Here is an 18035-nt window from a genome sequence, read left to right as displayed (position 1 = left end):
AAATTGAATTGCTATGAAATCCTTTATCATTAATAAGCCTTAAAAGAAGGGGGTTAGGGAATGCTTTGGACAAGGTATTTGTAATTGCTCTAGCAGAGACAAAAAGAAAAGGAAAAAGAAAGGGGAGATACGTTTGAATGACTTAGGGAGAAGACTTGCAGACTGCTTGGATTGAGAGAGATTAAAACTAAATGCAGAGAGAGACAAGCAGGGATTCGGTCATGCTCCCAGTCTTTACAAAGAGGAAATGCCAAAGCAATGTGCTTTAGAGAAAGCCTCGCAGCTTCTTTCATACGTCTCTCAAAGAACCCTTTCTTAGAAGTCTGAAGGCTACGGGTCCTCTCTTCCCATTGTGAGGGCTCCCCTCTCTAGGTCTCAGGGCCGGTTTCTGGAGAAACAGAGGCCTCCTCTCTGCAGAGGGGGGCGTACCCCGGAGCCTGGGTCCTTCCTGCGGGGGGCGGCGGGGAGTGCGAGGTCCCCTTCCGCGGCAGGTGGGCCCCCCGGCGCAGCAATTCGCCCCGCCGACCCGGCTCCGCAGCACAGCGCCAGCCTGGCAGAGGCGGCGCGCGGAGGCCCAGCGCCCCCTCGTGCCGCGTCACCCCTCAGAGTCCGGCGGACCCAAGCCCAGCAGCCGAGCCTGGGCGCCCGCCCGCCGCGAGCGTGCGTAACGTGCCCCCGCAGCGTGACGCATGCGCCGTGTCGGGGCGGATGCGCGGGATGCGCCGCGGGAGGAGCGCGCAGGGGGCGGAGTGCGGGAGGAAGTCGGCGTCTGCTGAAAGGAGAAAGGAGAGGGAGACGCGGCTGGGTGCGGCGAGGTGAGGCTGGGAGCCGACGGGAGGGCGCCTCCTCCTCCCCCGCCCTTTCTGCTGAGGATGGAAGTGACGAAAGCAGCCGAGGAGGTCACTTCCTGCTGGGGTGGATGAGGAGGAGCCGGAGACGCCGCGGAGGAGACCGGACCGAAAGCTGACCGTGCCGGGGAGAGGTGAGTCCTGGCCGGCCTTGCCGCGGCGGTCGGGCCCCTCTGGACCGGACCCCGGACCCCGGCGGAGACGGCGTCTCTGGGGTCCGGGCGGCTCGCCCCGCCGCGTACCAACCCCGCCGGGCCTCACCCAGCGCGGGGGGCGGGGGAGGTAAGGGGCCCCGTGTCGGAGGGGCGACTGGGACTCAGGGCAGCGTTCGTGCGATGGCCCCGTGGAGCCCCGAGGCCACGGGGTAAGGGAAGCCTGGCCAGGAGGCGAGTGGAAAGGAGGCTCTGAGGGCTGTGGAAGCCCATACCGGGAGCTGCTTCAGGAGATTCGCACGCCACACTGTGCATGCCTCACTGTTTGGGAAATGGTCGTGATCTGAGGAAGGACAGGGGACCTGAGGTTTGCAGAGATGAGACGAGTGGCCCCACTTGGACGGAGCGTCATCGTAGTGAATTTGTGAAAGGCATGCAAAGGCGCCTCCTGAGAAGAGGGGGCGTTGTGAGGAAAAGCCAGGAACGGGAGTGTCAGGAGAGGGCTTCCTGGTCATCGTTGCAACTGGGTTTGCACCTCAGTCGTGCTGGCCGAGGGGCATTCCTGTGGCAGGGTAAAGACCCCGCGATCCGACAGAGCAGTCTAGGAGTTAGAGGCCAGGGCAGCTTCCTGGAGCCATGGGGAAATTAATGTTTTTCCTCCCTCATTGTCACTGGGATCGGAGAGGAAGCTCCTGCCTCAGCCCTGGTGACTTGTTATTGTATATCTTGTTTGTGTATTTCTGCGTTCCAAGTCTGTTTGTTTTTTCCTTCCTTTAGCGTATTTATCTTGTCCTCGGCCCCTGGTGGCTTTATAGACTGAAACTTGCTGGTTTCCTTAATGTGTATGGTGAGAAAAAAATTTAAAGGATCTAGAGGAATCTTAGGTTTGATGAAATTTACAAGATTAGGATTTTGTCCCCAGCCTGGGGCCACAGAGGCACCTACATTCCCTCCAGACTTCTGGCAATGTGGGTGCTAAGGGCCATGTCCCTCTGGCATTCTCACCTCTCGCTCCTTTTTTCTAAAGAATTGACTGACTCAAAACTACTTGCTGCTAGGAACAGGAAATTTGTTGAGGAACTGTAAATCTGGATGGAATGAATTTAGATCTCAGCAAGAGTCCCTCCACTCATTGGCCAGAAAGTCCTTAGAAATGCTTGCTTTTTTCCCTCCCGTTAAAGGGAGAAAATGTAAACTTTTTTCTCAAAAAGACCTTTGAAAGTGTGTGTGTGTTTCTTGTATAGAGTAACTGCACATATGGTGTGTTTACTTCCTGTATCCCAGGGTATTTTTCAAGGGGGAGGGGGCAGTTTCTGACTGGGAGGAGTTTTCCTTCTCCCATCTCACATAATTCAGTAAAATAAATCAAAATCAGATGTTCATTCTTGAGTGGGAATCAGATGGATTTAGATTTTTTTCACTCTTTAAGCTGGTACATCTGGGTGAACTCAGGCTTGTGTATCTTGGCATCTGGGCTTGTCTAGTAATAGAAGACAAACTGTTTGACTTGTTTTGGCTGCCTTTTTGGACCCGTTTCACTGGACCCATCTTTTTTTTTTTTCTTTTAACATTGGAAGGGTTGGTCAGGAGGAAGAAAGCAAATATTAAAGACAGTGTTTACACTCTGTGGTTTAAAGTCAGGTGAGAGATAATTATGGCTTTTGAAGCTGATGACCTGAGGCCCATCATTTGATGACTTAGGGATTAGCAGTTTGGAGGTGACATGTTGGAAAGAAAGAGGGTTGCATGAGGAAGGAAAGACAGGGAAAGGAAGTTTGAGAAAAGGCTGTGCTAGAAAACCTTGGGAGGATAATAAATAAATAGCATCTTAAAGTAATTGTGTGGCTTGTGTCTCTCAGCAGGAGAGTGAAAATGAAAGCAGGCTGTAGCATCGTGGAAAAGCCAGAAGGAGGTGGAGGTGAGCAAAAGTTGATCATCTCTTATGTACCTGGAAATGTCCCTCAGAGATTCCTGTTCTCTTCACTTGTGTTCTGTTCTCAAATGCCAGACCGTGACTGATCTGATGGTGGATACTGCTGGGACAGTTGTAGGCTTGTTTCCTGTAGATGTATATTTAACATATCTGGTCACCACACCCACATCCCAAGCTTTAGAGTCTCTTCCTTGTTAGAGACACAGTTCCAACTTTGGGGGTAAAGAGTTTTCAGCTGTATTTTCCTAAAACATTGGTTAATCTTTCTTGTTTTTTTGCTTTGGAACTTTCATGCCCTCATAGAAAGTAGGTGTATGATTTAGTAATATATGAAAGGGTAAGAGATTAGGACACCTGGGTGCTGCTGCCCAACTCTATCAGATTTATTGATTGCTACAGTGATAGGTAACTTCCCTGCTTTCCTCTCCCCTGCTGTGGTTAGTCCAAGCTGACTAAAAGGGTGTTTATGGCATGTTTACAAAGCACTTTAGAGCTTCTGACCAGTGGAATGTAGAGATGGGGGTGCTGGTATGCATGTACCTAGCTCCTGACTACTTTGATCTTGCCCTTTTCACATTAAAGGCTATCAGTTTCCTGACTGGGCCTACAAAACAGAGTCATCCCCGGGCTCCCGGCAGATCCAACTGTGGCACTTCATCCTGGAGCTGCTGCAGAAGGAAGAGTTCCGCCATGTCATCGCCTGGCAGCAGGGAGAGTACGGGGAGTTTGTCATCAAGGATCCAGATGAGGTGGCCCGCCTCTGGGGCCGCAGGAAATGCAAACCACAGATGAATTATGACAAGCTGAGCCGAGCCCTCAGGTAAGGGAAAGTATTCCCAAATCTGTAGTGTTAACAGATTGGAAGGAGACTGAGCAGTTTAGTGAATGTTAGATAAAAAGAGTATCAGGTGATAAGAGACTACACTATCTCAGTGAATAATGTGTGGCTTTAAAGTGGGAGTAGAAGAGCTGTTGAATCTGAGTAGCATAGGCAAAGGAGGAGAAAAGGCATATCTTTGGTTATATGTAGGAGGGAATTCCAATGTGGCTGGCACTGGATCCCGACAGCCGATTTTGCTCTGTAGTGGGCGAGAGTGTATGGTGAAACATGGATTAGAGCTCATTTATAATCCAGAGGATTAGTTTAGACTTCCCTATTGGGAATCTATTAGAATTTCTCATCTTTGGGCTCCACTGGAAGAAACTAGGAAAGTGTGAAGCAAGCTCACAAGGGGAGGGCTCACTGAATGGCACTGACCTATCTATTCAGGAACTATATCTGTGAGCTCAGTTGTCAGTCCATAGGTTGCTCCAACATGTCTAAAGGTTGATGACTACAAGTTTTCTCAGGTTCTCTTTTCCCTTTGTCAGTCTTTAAATTTCATAACCCTTATAAAGTCTCAAGGTGCCAGAAGGCAGTTTATGACCTGTGCTACTGAATAGATACAAGGGTAAAGGTTTCAGGTACACTGAAGTTTTCCTGCCTTTCTTGATGCTTAGTGATCCTGAATGTAAAATTTGTACAGTGGTTTTGCTGGAACGTCTCATAGCCCTTTTTTTTTGAGACAGAGTCTCACTCTGTTGCTCGGCTAGAGTGCCGAGGCATCAGTCTAGCTCACAGCAACCTCAAACTCCTGGGCTCAGGCAATCCTCCTGCCTCAGCCTCCCGAGTAGCTGGGACTACAGCTATGCACCACCATGCCCGGCTAATTTTTTCTATATATTTTTAGTTGGCCAATTAATTTGTTTCTATTTTTAGTAGAAACCGAGTCTCGCTCTTGCTCAGGCTGGTCTCGAACTCCTGACCTTGAGCAATCCGCCTGCCTCAGCCTCCCAGAGTGCTAGGATTACAGGCATGAGCCACCCCACCTGGCCTTCATAGCCCTTTGAGTCTTTGAAAGGGAAGGGGGCCACACTGGCTGCTGTTTTACAGATCAGTGTATGCCATTGTTTGACCTGCCACCATAAAACAGTTCTACATTCCTTTGTCTATGCCTCCAGACAAACTACATCAGGTCTCCCAAGAGATTTGTCTGCTCCTACCTAGGCAAGACAGAGAAAGTAGGCAGTTAGTGACATATAGTAGAACAAGAAGGAAATGAACTATAGAATTGAAATTGTAGAGAGATTGAGAAAAAAGGTGATTGGGGTTCGGATAGGTGTTCAGAATCTTAAAGTGAGGTTGTTTTTGTAAAGCTCTAGCCAAAGACTAGAGCTTAGTTGAAAATTGAATGAGAAATGTAAGCTCTTAGATCTTCTGGCTCTAACCTGAGGGCCAGGCTGCAAAAGAATGGTAGTGATGTTTGTAAGTAATACTTAGAACAAGAATTGTTGGTCTTAGTGGTTACCTAAGTATGTGAAGAGCTGTCAATAAATTGACACGTATTCCTTTTGTTTTTTCTTTTCTTTTCTTTTCTTTCTTTTCTTTCTTTCTTTCTTTCTTTCTTTCTTTCTTTCTTTCTTTCTTTCTTTCTTTCTTTCTTTCTTTTTTTACAGATACTATTACAACAAGAGGATCCTGCATAAAACAAAAGGGAAAAGGTTTACTTACAAATTTAACTTTAACAAGCTGGTGATGCCCAACTACCCATTCATCAACATTCGGTCAAGTGGTAAGATACAGACTCTCTTGGTGGGGAATGAATTTTGAGTTGAAAAAGAAATTTTTAAAACCCAAATCTAAGACATGGCATGTTTAAGGAGATTTTAGGAACACTAAAGTAATATCCCTTAGATTGCCTCAATGTTCTTGTGTCTTCTCATTCATCTCATAAAGAGTAATAGGCTATGCAGTATCAAGATAGATTTGTTTGATTTATTTATTTAGTTCCTTTTTCTGCATATTATTTGAGACAGAGTCTCGCTTTCTTGCCTAGGCTAGAGTGAGTGCCGTGGCGTCAGCCTAGCTCACAGCAACCTCAAACTCCTGGGCTTAAGCAATCCTACTGCCTCAGCCTCCCGAGTTGCTGGGACTACAGGCACGAGCCACCATGCCCGGCTAATTTTTTATATATATATATATTAGATGGCCAATTAATTTCTTTCTATTTTTATAGTAGAGACAGGGTCTCGCTCAGGCTGGTTTTGAACTCCTGACCTTGAGCAATCCGCCCTCCTCGGCCTCCCAGAGTGCTAGGATTACAAGCGTGAGCCACCGCGCCCGGCCAGGAATGATATTTCATAGGTTTGTGTTAATCTTTAAGTTCAGGACTCAGTTTGAACACCCTGCCCAATGGCTCTTTCATAGATGGGAGCCTGTTTCTACAAACACTTCCGATTTTCTATGAAACTACCAAGCTCTCCCTTATCAAGTGAATATCATCAAAACCACAGCATCCTTGATCAGAGAAGGGGAGGTTTACATGTTTGCACTGAGAAGCAGTGTCTTTGATCTGCACCAGCAAATCCTCAGAGAACAAGACTCTGGGGTTACTTGACCTTCTCTCCTTTTAAGTGCAGCAGGGCTTCCCTTCTTGGCTCTCAGCTTTGTAGCTTTCCATTACAGTGCTTTATAGAAGTTTGAAGCTTCTCTTTGGTGTAGAAGGCAACTCTTAAAAGGTTTTGTTGCTGTTATGTGTGGTTTTTTGTTTGTGGGGGTTTTTAGATGCAAATCATACCCCTACCCAAAAAAATAAAGTCTTCATCCTTGGGATATATGTTCCAAGACCCCCACTGGATTGTCAAACCACAGATAGTACTTTACCCCATATATACTGTTTTTTTCCTTATATATATGTACCTGTGATAAAGTTTAATTTATAATTAGGCACAGTGAGATTAACAATAACTAGTAATAAAATAGAACAGTTATAGCAATATACCGTAATAAAAGTTATGTGAATGTGGTCTCTTTCTTTCTCAAAATATCTTATTTTACTGTGCTTACCTATTTTCAGACCTCTGAGGGTAACTAAAACAGTGGAAAGCGAAACCGACACCTCGGATAAGGGAAGACTACTGTAGTTTGTATTTAACTATTTTTGACCAGTCCATCAGTACTCTCTTTGTGGTCTTGTATGTTAATGCAAAGAGAGCTGATGATTCTGCAGTAATACAACTTCACAGAGAAAAGTTGGATGAAACCTGAAAAATTAGAGCGGGGGTGTGGCTGAGAGAATATAATGTTGAGATCCATTGCAGATATGTAATTACCGCACACAACAAGTTAGGGCAGTTTTAGCTTGACTCTGCTATCATTACAGTTCCATCTCTCTTTCTGTAACCACTCCCTCCTGTCCCTGGGGCATGCATTTAAAAAAAAAAAGTGGTATTGGAATGCATCTCTCTAATTACAACCTGTTTTCTTTCCTTGTGCCTGAGGGAGAGGCGTTAGGAAATCAAACCTGTTCTAGCCACTGGAATCTTGTTTCCTCTATTTCTCACCCTTGCTCCTTCCCTGTGTACATTTCTTTTAGGCATACTTTTTGGTTGCTCACATCCCCTAGACACAACTCTGAAGAACTGGAGTCATTAGTTTATAGAGAACTTTTACTCAAAGAGGCCAAATGTTGTTTGAGGTTAACTTTATGATGACAAAGCAATGTAACATTTATTGAACATGTACTTAATGGAGGTACTTTTGCTTAGTAGTTTTGTGAATTATCTCATTCAACCCTTCTAGCCCATAAAATGTATGTCTTTTTTTTTTTTTTTTTTTTTTGAGACAGAGTCTCCCTTTGTTGTCCAGGCTAGAGTGAGTGCTGTGGTGTCAGCCTAGCTCACAGCAAACTCAGACTCCTGGGCTCAAGCAATCCTACTGCCTCAGCCTCCTGAGTAGCTGGGACTACAGGCATGTGCCACCATGCCCGGCTAAATTTTTCTATATATATTAGTTGGCCAATTAATTTCTTTCTGTTTATAGTAGAGAGTGGGTCTCTCGCTCTTGCTGGTTTCGAATTCCTGACCTCGAGCAATCCTCCCGCCTTGGCCTCCCAGAGTGCTAGGATTACAGGCGTGAGCCACTGCGCCAGCCTAAAATGTATGTCTTGATATCCACATTTTATAAATGATAAAATTAAGGATGAGGGCCAGGCTTGGGCTCATGCCTGTAATCTACTCTGGGAGGCTGAGACAGGAGGATCGCATGAGGTCAGGATTTCGAGGCCAGCCTGAAACAAGAGCAAGACCCTGTCTCTACTAAAAGTAGAAAAATTAGGCGTTATGGTACATGCCTGTAGTCCCAGCCACTCAGGAGGCTGAGGCATGGGCTAACACCTAGCCTGTAAGCTAGGCTAACACTGTGGCACTCTAGCCAGGGCAACACAGTGAGACTCTCTCAAAAAAAAAAAAAAATTAAGGATGAGGAAACAAAGTTAAAGACAGATCAGAGTGGATTGATTAATTATCTGTTGAACAGTTTCTTAGGAGACAATTCCTGAGAGATTGAGTTATTGAAATCCATCTCTTATTTAATAATAGATCATACATTTCTCTTCTAGATTGGGATTCATTCATTTGTTCAACAGATAATGTGTTAAGCTCTAAAGACCAAAAAACAAAAGATTATGGGGAATTCTTTCCCTCAAGGAATTTACAGTTTAGCAGGAGAGATAAGATATACTAGCTTTGATACAGTGTGAAGTGTGATAAGTGCTGTAAGTAGAGGTATGTGGATTTAGATCCTAGAGGCCAAACAGATCATGTCTACTAGGGGTGGGGTGGTAGAGTTGGGCAATTCTGGTCTGTGTGTTTTTTAAAATAAGGCAATACGTGGTTGATTGTAACATAACCAAATAATAAAGAGGTTTATAGAGTAAAAAGGTAAATATTTTTTTTCCCTTTCCTCATAATCCTACTCACTATTAACAATTTAGGGTACTTAACATTTAGGTAGTATTAAAAGTACTTCTATATACAGTATTTCATTTTTATCATTAAAAACATCCTATGAAATACATTAAATATATTTTAATATTTCCTTGTGTTTGCATAAGAAACACTGGAAAGATACAGAAGATACTAGTAAAAACAGTTACCTGTCAAGGGATGAGGGCAGGACAGATCAGATCAAGGATGGACTTCAGGCATCTCAGTCTGCCTCCCTACTGCTACCCACCCCTTCCCTGGTTTTTTGCTTTTATTTTGGAAAACTTCAAACCTGCAGAAACATTGGGAGAAAAAACTAGTGAACCACCAGTATATCCTTTATCTAGATTCACTAATGGTTAATATTGTTGCCACATTTGCTTTATCTCTTTCTATTTATATGTACTTTTTAAATCTTTTGAGATTAAGTTGCAGACATCATGACATTTCACCCCTGTGTACTTAAGCTTGTATTTCCCCGGAACAAGGACATTCTCCTCTATAACCACAGTAACATTATCATGCCCAGGAAATTTAACATTAATGTAGTACTGTTATCTAATATATGGTCCATATTTGAATGATACATGTCTTTTTAAGTTTTGATTTTGAACCATGATAATTATCTAGTAAAAAAAAATTGGTTTTTTGTTTTAGCAACCACATGCAATTTGCTGTGTACCAGTACTATTCTAAGGGCTTCACAAATGTTAACTCTTTTACTCCTCATAACATTAAGATTGGTCCTATTCCTTTTTGGTTTTTTTTTTTTTTTTTTTTTTTGAGACAGAGTCTCCAGCCTAGGCTGGAGTGAGTGCCATGGCATCAGCCTAACTCACAGCAACCTCAAAGTCCTGGGCTCAAGCGATCCTGCTGCCTCAGCCTCCCAAGTAGCTGGGACTACAGGCATGTGCCACCATGCCCGCTAATTTTTTCTATATATATATTTTATATTTCTGTATATATATATTCTATATATATTAGTTGGCGAATTAATTTCTATTTATAGTAGAGACGGGGTCTCACTCTTGCTCAGGCTGGTTTCGAACTCCTGACCTTGAACGATCCACCTGCCTCAGCCTCAGGATTGGTCCTATTCTTGCCTATTTTTACAGATAAGGAAACTGTCCTAGCTCACACCTGTCCTAGCACTCTAGCCCGGACAACAGAGAGACTCTGTCTCAAAAAAACAAAAAGAGTAAACTGGGACACAGAGAGGTAAGTTGTCCAGAGGCACACAACTAATGGGTGATATGACCATGGTTTGAACCTAGGCAAAGACCTTATTATTTCCATTTTGCCAGAAGGGATCAAAGACTCCAGTTTGTTACTTGCACTAGGCTATGAGGTAGAATGTGCCAGAACTGAGATTTAGACCCAAATTTTCCAACCCTACTACTCAGATTTCATGGTAGCTTCATGGAGGTGATCATCTTCCAAGGCAATGGTCTCACTTTGCTGCCTGGACTAGAGTGAGTGCCATGGCGTCTGCCTAGCCCACAGCAACCTCAAACTCTTGGGCTCAGGTGATCCTCCTGCCTCAGCTTCCCAAGTAGCTGGGACTACAGGCGTGAGCCACCATACCTGGCTAATTTTTGTTTCTATTTTTAGTAGAGACAGGGTCTTGCTCTGGTCAGGCTGGTCTCGAAATCCTGACCTCAAAAATCCTCCCACCTCGGCCTCCCAGAGTGCTAGGATTACAGACGTGAGCCACTGTGCCCAGCCTCATGCTTTCTTTTTTAACCACAAACTTTTCTTTTTAAACAAAATCTTAAGATTTGCTATCTTCATATATAAAAGTATAGCTACTCCAGTTAATCGCGTATGGGGCCAGAATGCTACCTTCCCACCATTGCTCCTAGTCTCACCTTCCTTTGCTCCAACTAAATGTATTTGGAAAATGCTACTATTAATAATTATGTCTCCTTATAGATTTACAGTATACCTTAGCATGTGTGAAGACTGAAATATCCTCCAATTGTTTTTTTTTTTTTTTGAGACAGAGTCTCACTGTGTTGCCCAGGCTAGAGTGAGTGCCGTGGCATCAGCCTAGCTCACAGCAACCTCAAACTCTTGGGCTGAAGCTATCCTCCTGCTTCAGCCTCCCGAGTAGCTGGGACTGCAGGCATGTGCCACCATGCCCAGCTAATTTTTTCTATATATATTAGTTGGCCAATTAATTTCTTTCTATTTATAGTAGAGACGGGGGTCTTGCTCTTGCTCAGGCTGGTTTCGAACTCCTGACCTCAAGCAATCGGCCTGCCTTGGCCTCCCAGAGTGCTAGGATTATAGGTGTGAGCCACCACGCCCGGCCTGTTTTTTATATGTATGTTTGTTTTAATTAATTTAATCAAGCAGTTCTGAATTGCTTGGGAAACAGGACTTTCTCTTCCTCTGCACATTACACTTAAACGTATTCTATCCTTCAGAATACATAGAAGTGGCTTTTTGCTTTTGAGTAGATGTGCTCTTAAGAAAAAATCAAGATCCAAAAGAATAAAAGAGGGTGGAATTTTAGCCACTGTAATAAGCTAGTAGAAGAGATACTTTTGGCCTTGGATCCTCTTGGCTCTACTCAAATAATTTCCAAGGTCATCCATCTGTTTTTCCTAATTGTAAGATTAAATCAGTGGCTTTAAAAGAAAAAAAAGTCCTGCAGAGCAATTTCTATGGAACATCAGCTTGGGAAATGCTGCTCTGGCACAGTGTTATTCAGTCACATGTACCTAAAAAGCTACAATCTTGCACATACCTGCAGACGACAGAATCATATCTGAGGATGACTCTTGTTATACCAAGAATAGAAGGTGAAAGCTGATTGGGACCAATTTCTAACCACACTCTATCATATGCACCTTTTTTATTTCCTCTTCTAGATCATCATACTTTCTTATTTTTGGTTTTTCCAGGGAAAAAAAATCCATTTTTTCCTTCTTCCTTCTCATCTGTGCCTTAGCATAAAGAGCCCTCTTGACATCATAATCATACATGCCACTGACACCTCACAGTAAACTCACAGGGTTCCTGAGGCCTCAGATGAAATACCTTTCTCATGCCTTATTTATCAGAAGGACCTTCAGGGGAAGTTGAGAACTTGCGAGCCTGTAAAGTTGATGCAGTTAGCACAGTGAATGAAAATAAGTCTATTTGCAAAACTGAAAATTGAGGCAAGTGATACGTACATAGTATTTAAAATTGCAGAGGAGAAGGCACTTGTACCATTCATCCAACAATATTTATTGAGCACCTACTAACTGTTAAGCTCTGAACTGCTGGGATTACTGTTGTGAATAATAGGAAGTCCCTGCCTTATGGAGTTTATGTTTTAGAATGTAGATACACAAGTAAATGATATTTCAGACAATAAGGATTATTGTCAAGAAAATAAGAGGCTAGAGAAGATGATAGCGAAATTGAGTTGAAGCAGCTGAACAGTAGTTACTAGGAAAATGGGGAACTGGGATTTATTCCAGTTAGAATGTTTGCTTCCTGTTGGTAGTAAACACTTTGTACTTTAGCATAAGTAAAAGTAGTGATAATGAATGACCAAACCTCTAATGTAGTCTTTTGTCTTTTCCACCATCACAGGTGTGGTTCCTCAGAGTGCGCCACCAGTGCCAACAGCCTCTTCCCGGTTCCATTTCCCACCTCTGGACACCCATTCTCCAACCAGTGATATGCAGCCGGGGCGGTTCTCTGCTAGTTCCCTCACTACTAGCCAGGAGTCAAGTAATGGCACTGATAGGAAGGCGGAGCTTTCAGAGCTAGAGGATGGCTCAGCCGCTGACTGGCACCGGGGTGTGGATCACATATCTTCCCGGAACGCTGTCAGTGGTGGAGGGATTGGCCATCAGAAACGCAAGCCTGACATAATGCTTCCTCTGTTCACTAGGCCAGGGATGTACCCTGACCCCCACAGTCCCTTTGCTGTCTCTCCAATCCCCGGCCGCGGAGGTGTCCTTAATGTCCCCATTTCACCAGCCCTCTCCCTGACGCCCACCATCTTCTCCTATAGCCCATCACCAGGCCTGAGCCCCTTCACCAGCAGCAGTTGCTTCTCCTTCAACCCTGAGGAAATGAAACACTACCTTCATTCTCAAGCCTGTTCTGTGTTCAACTACCATCTGAGTCCTCGGACTTTCCCTCGTTACCCAGGGCTTATGGTTCCGCCACTTCAGTGCCAAATGCATCCTGAGGAGTCAGCTCAGTTTTCTATCAAGCTGCAGCCCCCACCGGTTGGGCGGAAGAACCGGGAGAGGGTCGAGAGCAATGAGGAGTCAGCACCTGTTGCCGCACCTACCATGGCTCCTGTCCCCCCAAGAATTAAAGTGGAGCCTGCCTCTGAAAAGGATCCTGAGAGCCTCAGGCAGTCGGCACGAGAGAAGGAGGAACACTCTCAAGAAGAGGGCACTGTGCTGAGCAGGACCATAGAAGAAGGAAAAGGCACTGTCTTTGCCCGCCCCACTGCACCACCCATATGGCCCTCTGTGCCCATCAGCAGCCCAAGTGAAGAGCCCCTGGAGGTGACTGAAGACAGCGAGGATAGGCCTGGCAAAGAGCCTAGTGCACCTGAGAAGAAAGAAGATGCCCTGATGCCCCCCAAGCTTCGGTTGAAGCGACGCTGGAATGATGACCCTGAGGCCCGAGAGCTGAGCAAGAATGGCAAGTTCCTCTGGAATGGGTCAGGACCCCGGGGCTTGGCAACAGCAGCTGCTGATGCTTAGAACTGGCAGTGGATTTGGAGCTGTTTATACTATAATCAAATACATACATGTATTTATGTAGCAAGATTTCAGGGTGGGGGGGAGGGAGTTAGACTGGGCTGATCATTCTAGGGGCATAGACTTGTATTTTTATGTTTGGGGGATGGGATAGGGTATCTTCTGTTGTAAATTAGGTGGGATATGAACACACTTTTTTTTCCTGGTGAGTAGGACACAGGGAAGGTATTGAACTGCAAGGAGAAGGAGCCTCTCTTTCTTTTTGAGGCTTACACTTTCTGACAAGGAAACTCCTAAAGGGCCAAGATACTTTTTGGTCCCATGATAGTTCAGGTTCCAGACTTCTTTCTTTTCTATTGTATTTATATATGGAAAGCCATTAATGAATTTATTATGCTCCAAGAGATACACATAAAAGGGAAAAGGGCATGAATGGGTGGTTCAGCAGTGAGAGACCATTGATGATAAGTATTTTGCCTGAAATGTTTCTTTATAATTATTTCAGGGGAGGAATAAGATAATCTCAGTCTTACTGGGGTGGGGGTGGGGGGTGTTCAGACGTTGCTCTTTCTCTTTTTTCTTGTTGTTTGGCATTTTTGCTTTTCTTTAAAAAAAAAAATGTTTTCAGGAAACATGAGCGTACTGCCAGTTAGAGTGGGGCTGGGAAGGCACAGGAGCTGGCCACCTCTCAGCTGCATGGCTGAGACAGGAAGCCCTGCTGTGAGTTTCTTGGACTTTTCACCTACTTCACCTATTAAGAAGCCATGAGGAGTTGTAAACTCTTGTTCAGGGAAGAAAGAAGAGGGCAGGAGGAAGGAACCCAATGCCTTTAAAAACAAAACAAAACAAAAGAATCTTCATTTTTCTTTTTCCATTATGGGTTTGGGGAGCCAAACCAAAGTGTGACTGTGAGCAAGTTCACTGAGAGGCATGACAGCATTGTTGAAGATGTCTTTCCATTATGTCTGATTCTTTTATTTTCTTAAGTCAAGCCTTAACTATGAACATACTTTAAGATGATACGGGTCTGTCAACATAAACCTGTAAAAGGGCATGGACAACTTTTCAGATAATCCAGGAATGTTGAGACATGGTTAAATTTCTAGCTGATATTTAGTCATTCCCTCTTGATGTTGTTGGGATGGGTAACAAAAACGCCAGATTGTGGGAGTTAAGGGCAGATGTTACCTGGAAATGCAGAAGGTAGCTAGGGGTACAAGTGGATGTTTGTTGAAACTGAAGGAAGAGGTGGAAGGAAGACACAAAAAGCAACCAGATGCCCAAAGCCTGGTATGAATGAAAAAGAGCTGGTGTCTGTCTTGTGGTGTTGCCATTCTTGCTAATACCCATTTGCCTAGATTGTTCTGATTCTCATGTCATATTCAATTGAGTATCCTAGATGAGACTCCAGTTTACAGGCAGTGAGGAATTGTTTCTTCATGGGAAATTCCCTTTCAGCAACTTCAAAGGAACAGGAAAGTGTCAATCTTGGGCTAGGGGAAGAGAAAGAAACAGCAGCTCACTTCCTGTGTGTGTGCACACATGTGCCTATGTAGTGTATGTAAATACTTGACTGGCTCAGATCTGTAGGGCAGCAGGGAGAGAAGAAATAACTCCGTATCTGATGGGAGCAAGAGGTGGCACAGGGATGGTGTCTAAGAATTGGAGAACTTCCTGACTCCACCTTAACTTAAGCGAACTCTATATACTGAGTACCATTTGAGGATTGTCTTTTAATGGTTTGGGGGTGGGGGGGTTCTTTTTTAGACTGGAATGCTTACATGAGAAAGGGGCTCCAGGAAAGGTTAGAGCAGGTGAGTGAAACAGTCAATAGCCTGGTATGACTTGAGTCCATTGTGTTATTTCTTGACAAGTGTCCTCCCCTATTTGATTCAAATTCCATGAGTCTTTCTCCAAGAAAGGGACTGAGAGTGGTCCCTAGCAACTGAGGCTTTGGTAAGCCTGCAGAGGGCTCCTCTTTCCGGCTGCCTTTGGTGGTTGTGTTTTTATCAGTTTCTTTCTCTGCACCTCGACTTACCTCTGAATCAGAAAGCAAGCCCAGCAGGTAGGGGAGGGTTCTCTGCTTGGTGTTGCCTGATCTAACCAGGGAGGCTGGCTGGCCGCCCACTGTCTGCTAGAGGGGAGGGCCAGCAGGTGTCGGTATGAACTCAGGAATAGAAACACGAGGCCTTTAAAATTAGAGAGGGAGAACAATCCATGATGCATACCTGTAACCCCCTAGAACCCAAGTGCCAGAATTAATTCCTAGATGCTGCTTCTGTTTGAAAAAGTCACTGCTTTTACACTTGAAAAAACACACACAAAAAATGTTCATGAATAATGTTTTTTGGCTTTAAGAAATTGTTTGGTGTTTTACTGTTTCCTTTGATTGCCATTCCACCAGTAAATTGTTGGTTGATTTGCACTGCACACTGGGGTTGGGTTGGGGGGTGGGGAGCGCTTAAACAGAGCCGAACTTGGGCTTGCTCAGGAAGTGGACCAGGGAATGTGGAGGTCATTGATATTTCCTGGGGCAAAGGAGTGGGAGGTAGTTTTTCTCTCCCCAGACCATTCCTGGCAGCACCTGTCACCAGCCTGGTAGAAAGCCAGCCCTTTCTCTTCTGTGAGCATCTCATCACTGTCCAACAGCAGGTGGAAAAAAGGGGGACGAAAAGCAGACCTATTTTTCTCTCCCCCATTTTTTTCCAAATTTTGCTGTGCCAAATGTTTTAAACTTTGCAAATATAAATCTACTGAAATTTCATTAATCAAGAACTGGTTCATGTAAACAGTTTGCTTTTTTAGCTATAGAAAAAACAGTAGAGATCTCTTAAGGGCTTCCAGCCTTGCTGAGCTCGCCTTTTTTCCTGAAGAATGGGTAGGAGTGAAATACGAACAATTCACCGAGTCTCTCCACTCTAATTTTCAGGCTGCACTGCATTAAACCCAACTCACTAATACAGAGAGTTTTTGCACCCTAGTCCTCCATGGGCCAAGAAAGTTTCAGAAGCATTAAAAAAATAGTTGAAGTATATCACTTCTCACCAAATGGGTAGAGTCAGTTGGCTGTTTGTCCCTTGTTTTTTTATTTATTCCATAATTATGTTTGTGCTTTTCACTTTGTAAACAGTTATGGAACGTACATTTTTATTTTGTTTTAAAAGAAAATTTTGATTCAGTCTTTTCAAGACCTGTTCCATTTTTGATTTCTTCTTAGGAGAAAAAAAAGTTACCAGTTAATTTGTTTTGAAATATTTAGGCATTCTTTGAGTTGTAAAATTGTGATGCAGGGATTTGTGAATGAAACGTTCACATGTGAAAGAACATTCACTAGTTATCCGCTTAAGCAGAATAAAGTTGTGTATATGTACATAAAATGTAAGTAATCTTAACTCCATTGTGCAGTGCCTTTTAGATGTTCCGCTTTCTATAAAGTCTTCAAATTTTTGCATATATATTATATATATGATGTAATGTTATAGAAATATATGTATAATATACATATTTTTTTTCCAGGGGTATCTGATAGCTCTGTATTTTGTTATGGAAGTTGAAAGAAAAAAAGTATTTTACCTCAGAAATTAAAGTTAAATAAAAAAATGCTTTTAAGTAATGTTTGCTGAGTGTTGGTTTTATTGTTCATTATACACTATGCCAGGGTGGTCTTGCCAGAGAATTCACCAAGTCCATGCTAGCTCACTCGGTCCCCAAACCTTTTTATTCCTACTGCACAGGTACCCACATAGTGAGGAAGTAGGTCTCATAACAATTTAGAGATTGTCCATTTCCTTGAACGAATGACTGCTTCCAGATAAAGGAAACTGAAGCCAGAGACAAGTGTTAGGTGGAAATTTCTTTCTCAAGATTGTTGTGAGGATTCATTAGGAGTACGTATCAAAGCCAGACACAGACGACCACACGTTGCCTGATTCCGTTTATATGACATGTCTAGAACAGGCAAATCCATAGAAACCAAACAGGATTAGTGGTTGCCAGGGAAAGTGGGGGGTGATCAGCAGAAACCAGCGCCTCCCCCACCCCTGTGCCCAAGAGTCCAGCTGAGCCACTGCCTAGTATTTCCCAGTAGAGAATGAGAATCCAGAGGGGTGGGAGGGGTTCTTGTTGGGGTATTGAATAATATAACACATCTTAAGAAAAATAGTGCCAGACAGTAATCTCATTTCCGCCATATGAGACAAGCAAAGTAACTGAAGGTCTGAACATGCCAAAGGTTAATTTGAGCTCTACTAAAAGGTCCTGTGAGTAGTTCAGGAAGGGTGGAATGGAGTGGTGAGGGGTGCAGCTGAAGAGACACACGGATGGATTAGGAAGGGTCTTAGGAGACACCTAAAGACTTTGCCTTCTAGCATTGCCATCCCCAATATTTCACAAAAGAGTTCAGGCTTGGCCAGTGAGGATCATTGAAGTTCACAGCCCTAAGAAACTACCCTACCAAATTAATCTCTGCTCAAGAAGACGCAGCTCATTTGGGTGAAAAGGAAAGTGGCAGGGGCTGACTGGTAACCCATGTCACAAAGCTGGGAATGTGCTTGGATGAGACCCTTCTGCTGGGAAA

General features: G+C 44.0%; 2 protein-coding genes across 4 annotated transcripts in view; one reads left to right on the top strand and one right to left on the bottom strand.

The window, feature by feature from the left end:
- Window positions 1–18035, bottom strand: part of LOC105873096 (SLAM family member 8-like) — a 215728-nt gene that overhangs the window by 87100 nt on the left and 110593 nt on the right. The window lies entirely within an intron of this gene.
- Window positions 719–17072, top strand: ETV3 (ETS variant transcription factor 3). 3 transcript variants are annotated; one of them, XM_012767665.3, is made up of 5 exons: window positions 719–982; window positions 2863–2918; window positions 3516–3753; window positions 5430–5545; window positions 12327–17072. In XM_012767665.3, exons 2-5 carry the CDS (start codon window positions 2873–2875, stop codon window positions 13460–13462), a joined length of 1536 nt encoding a protein of 511 aa, XP_012623119.1. In that variant the 5' UTR covers window positions 719–982; window positions 2863–2872; the 3' UTR covers window positions 13463–17072. The 3 variants fall into 3 exon arrangements, with proteins under 3 accessions (XP_012623119.1, XP_075856359.1, XP_012623118.1); XM_076000244.1 differs by having other exon boundaries at window positions 719–1212; window positions 2860–2918; XM_012767664.2 differs by having other exon boundaries at window positions 720–982; window positions 2860–2918.

This window comes from Microcebus murinus, chromosome 2, assembly GCF_040939455.1.
Source record: "Microcebus murinus isolate Inina chromosome 2, M.murinus_Inina_mat1.0, whole genome shotgun sequence".
Taxonomy (NCBI): domain Eukaryota; kingdom Metazoa; phylum Chordata; class Mammalia; order Primates; family Cheirogaleidae; genus Microcebus; species Microcebus murinus.
This window is presented reverse-complemented; position numbering and strand designations above follow the sequence as displayed.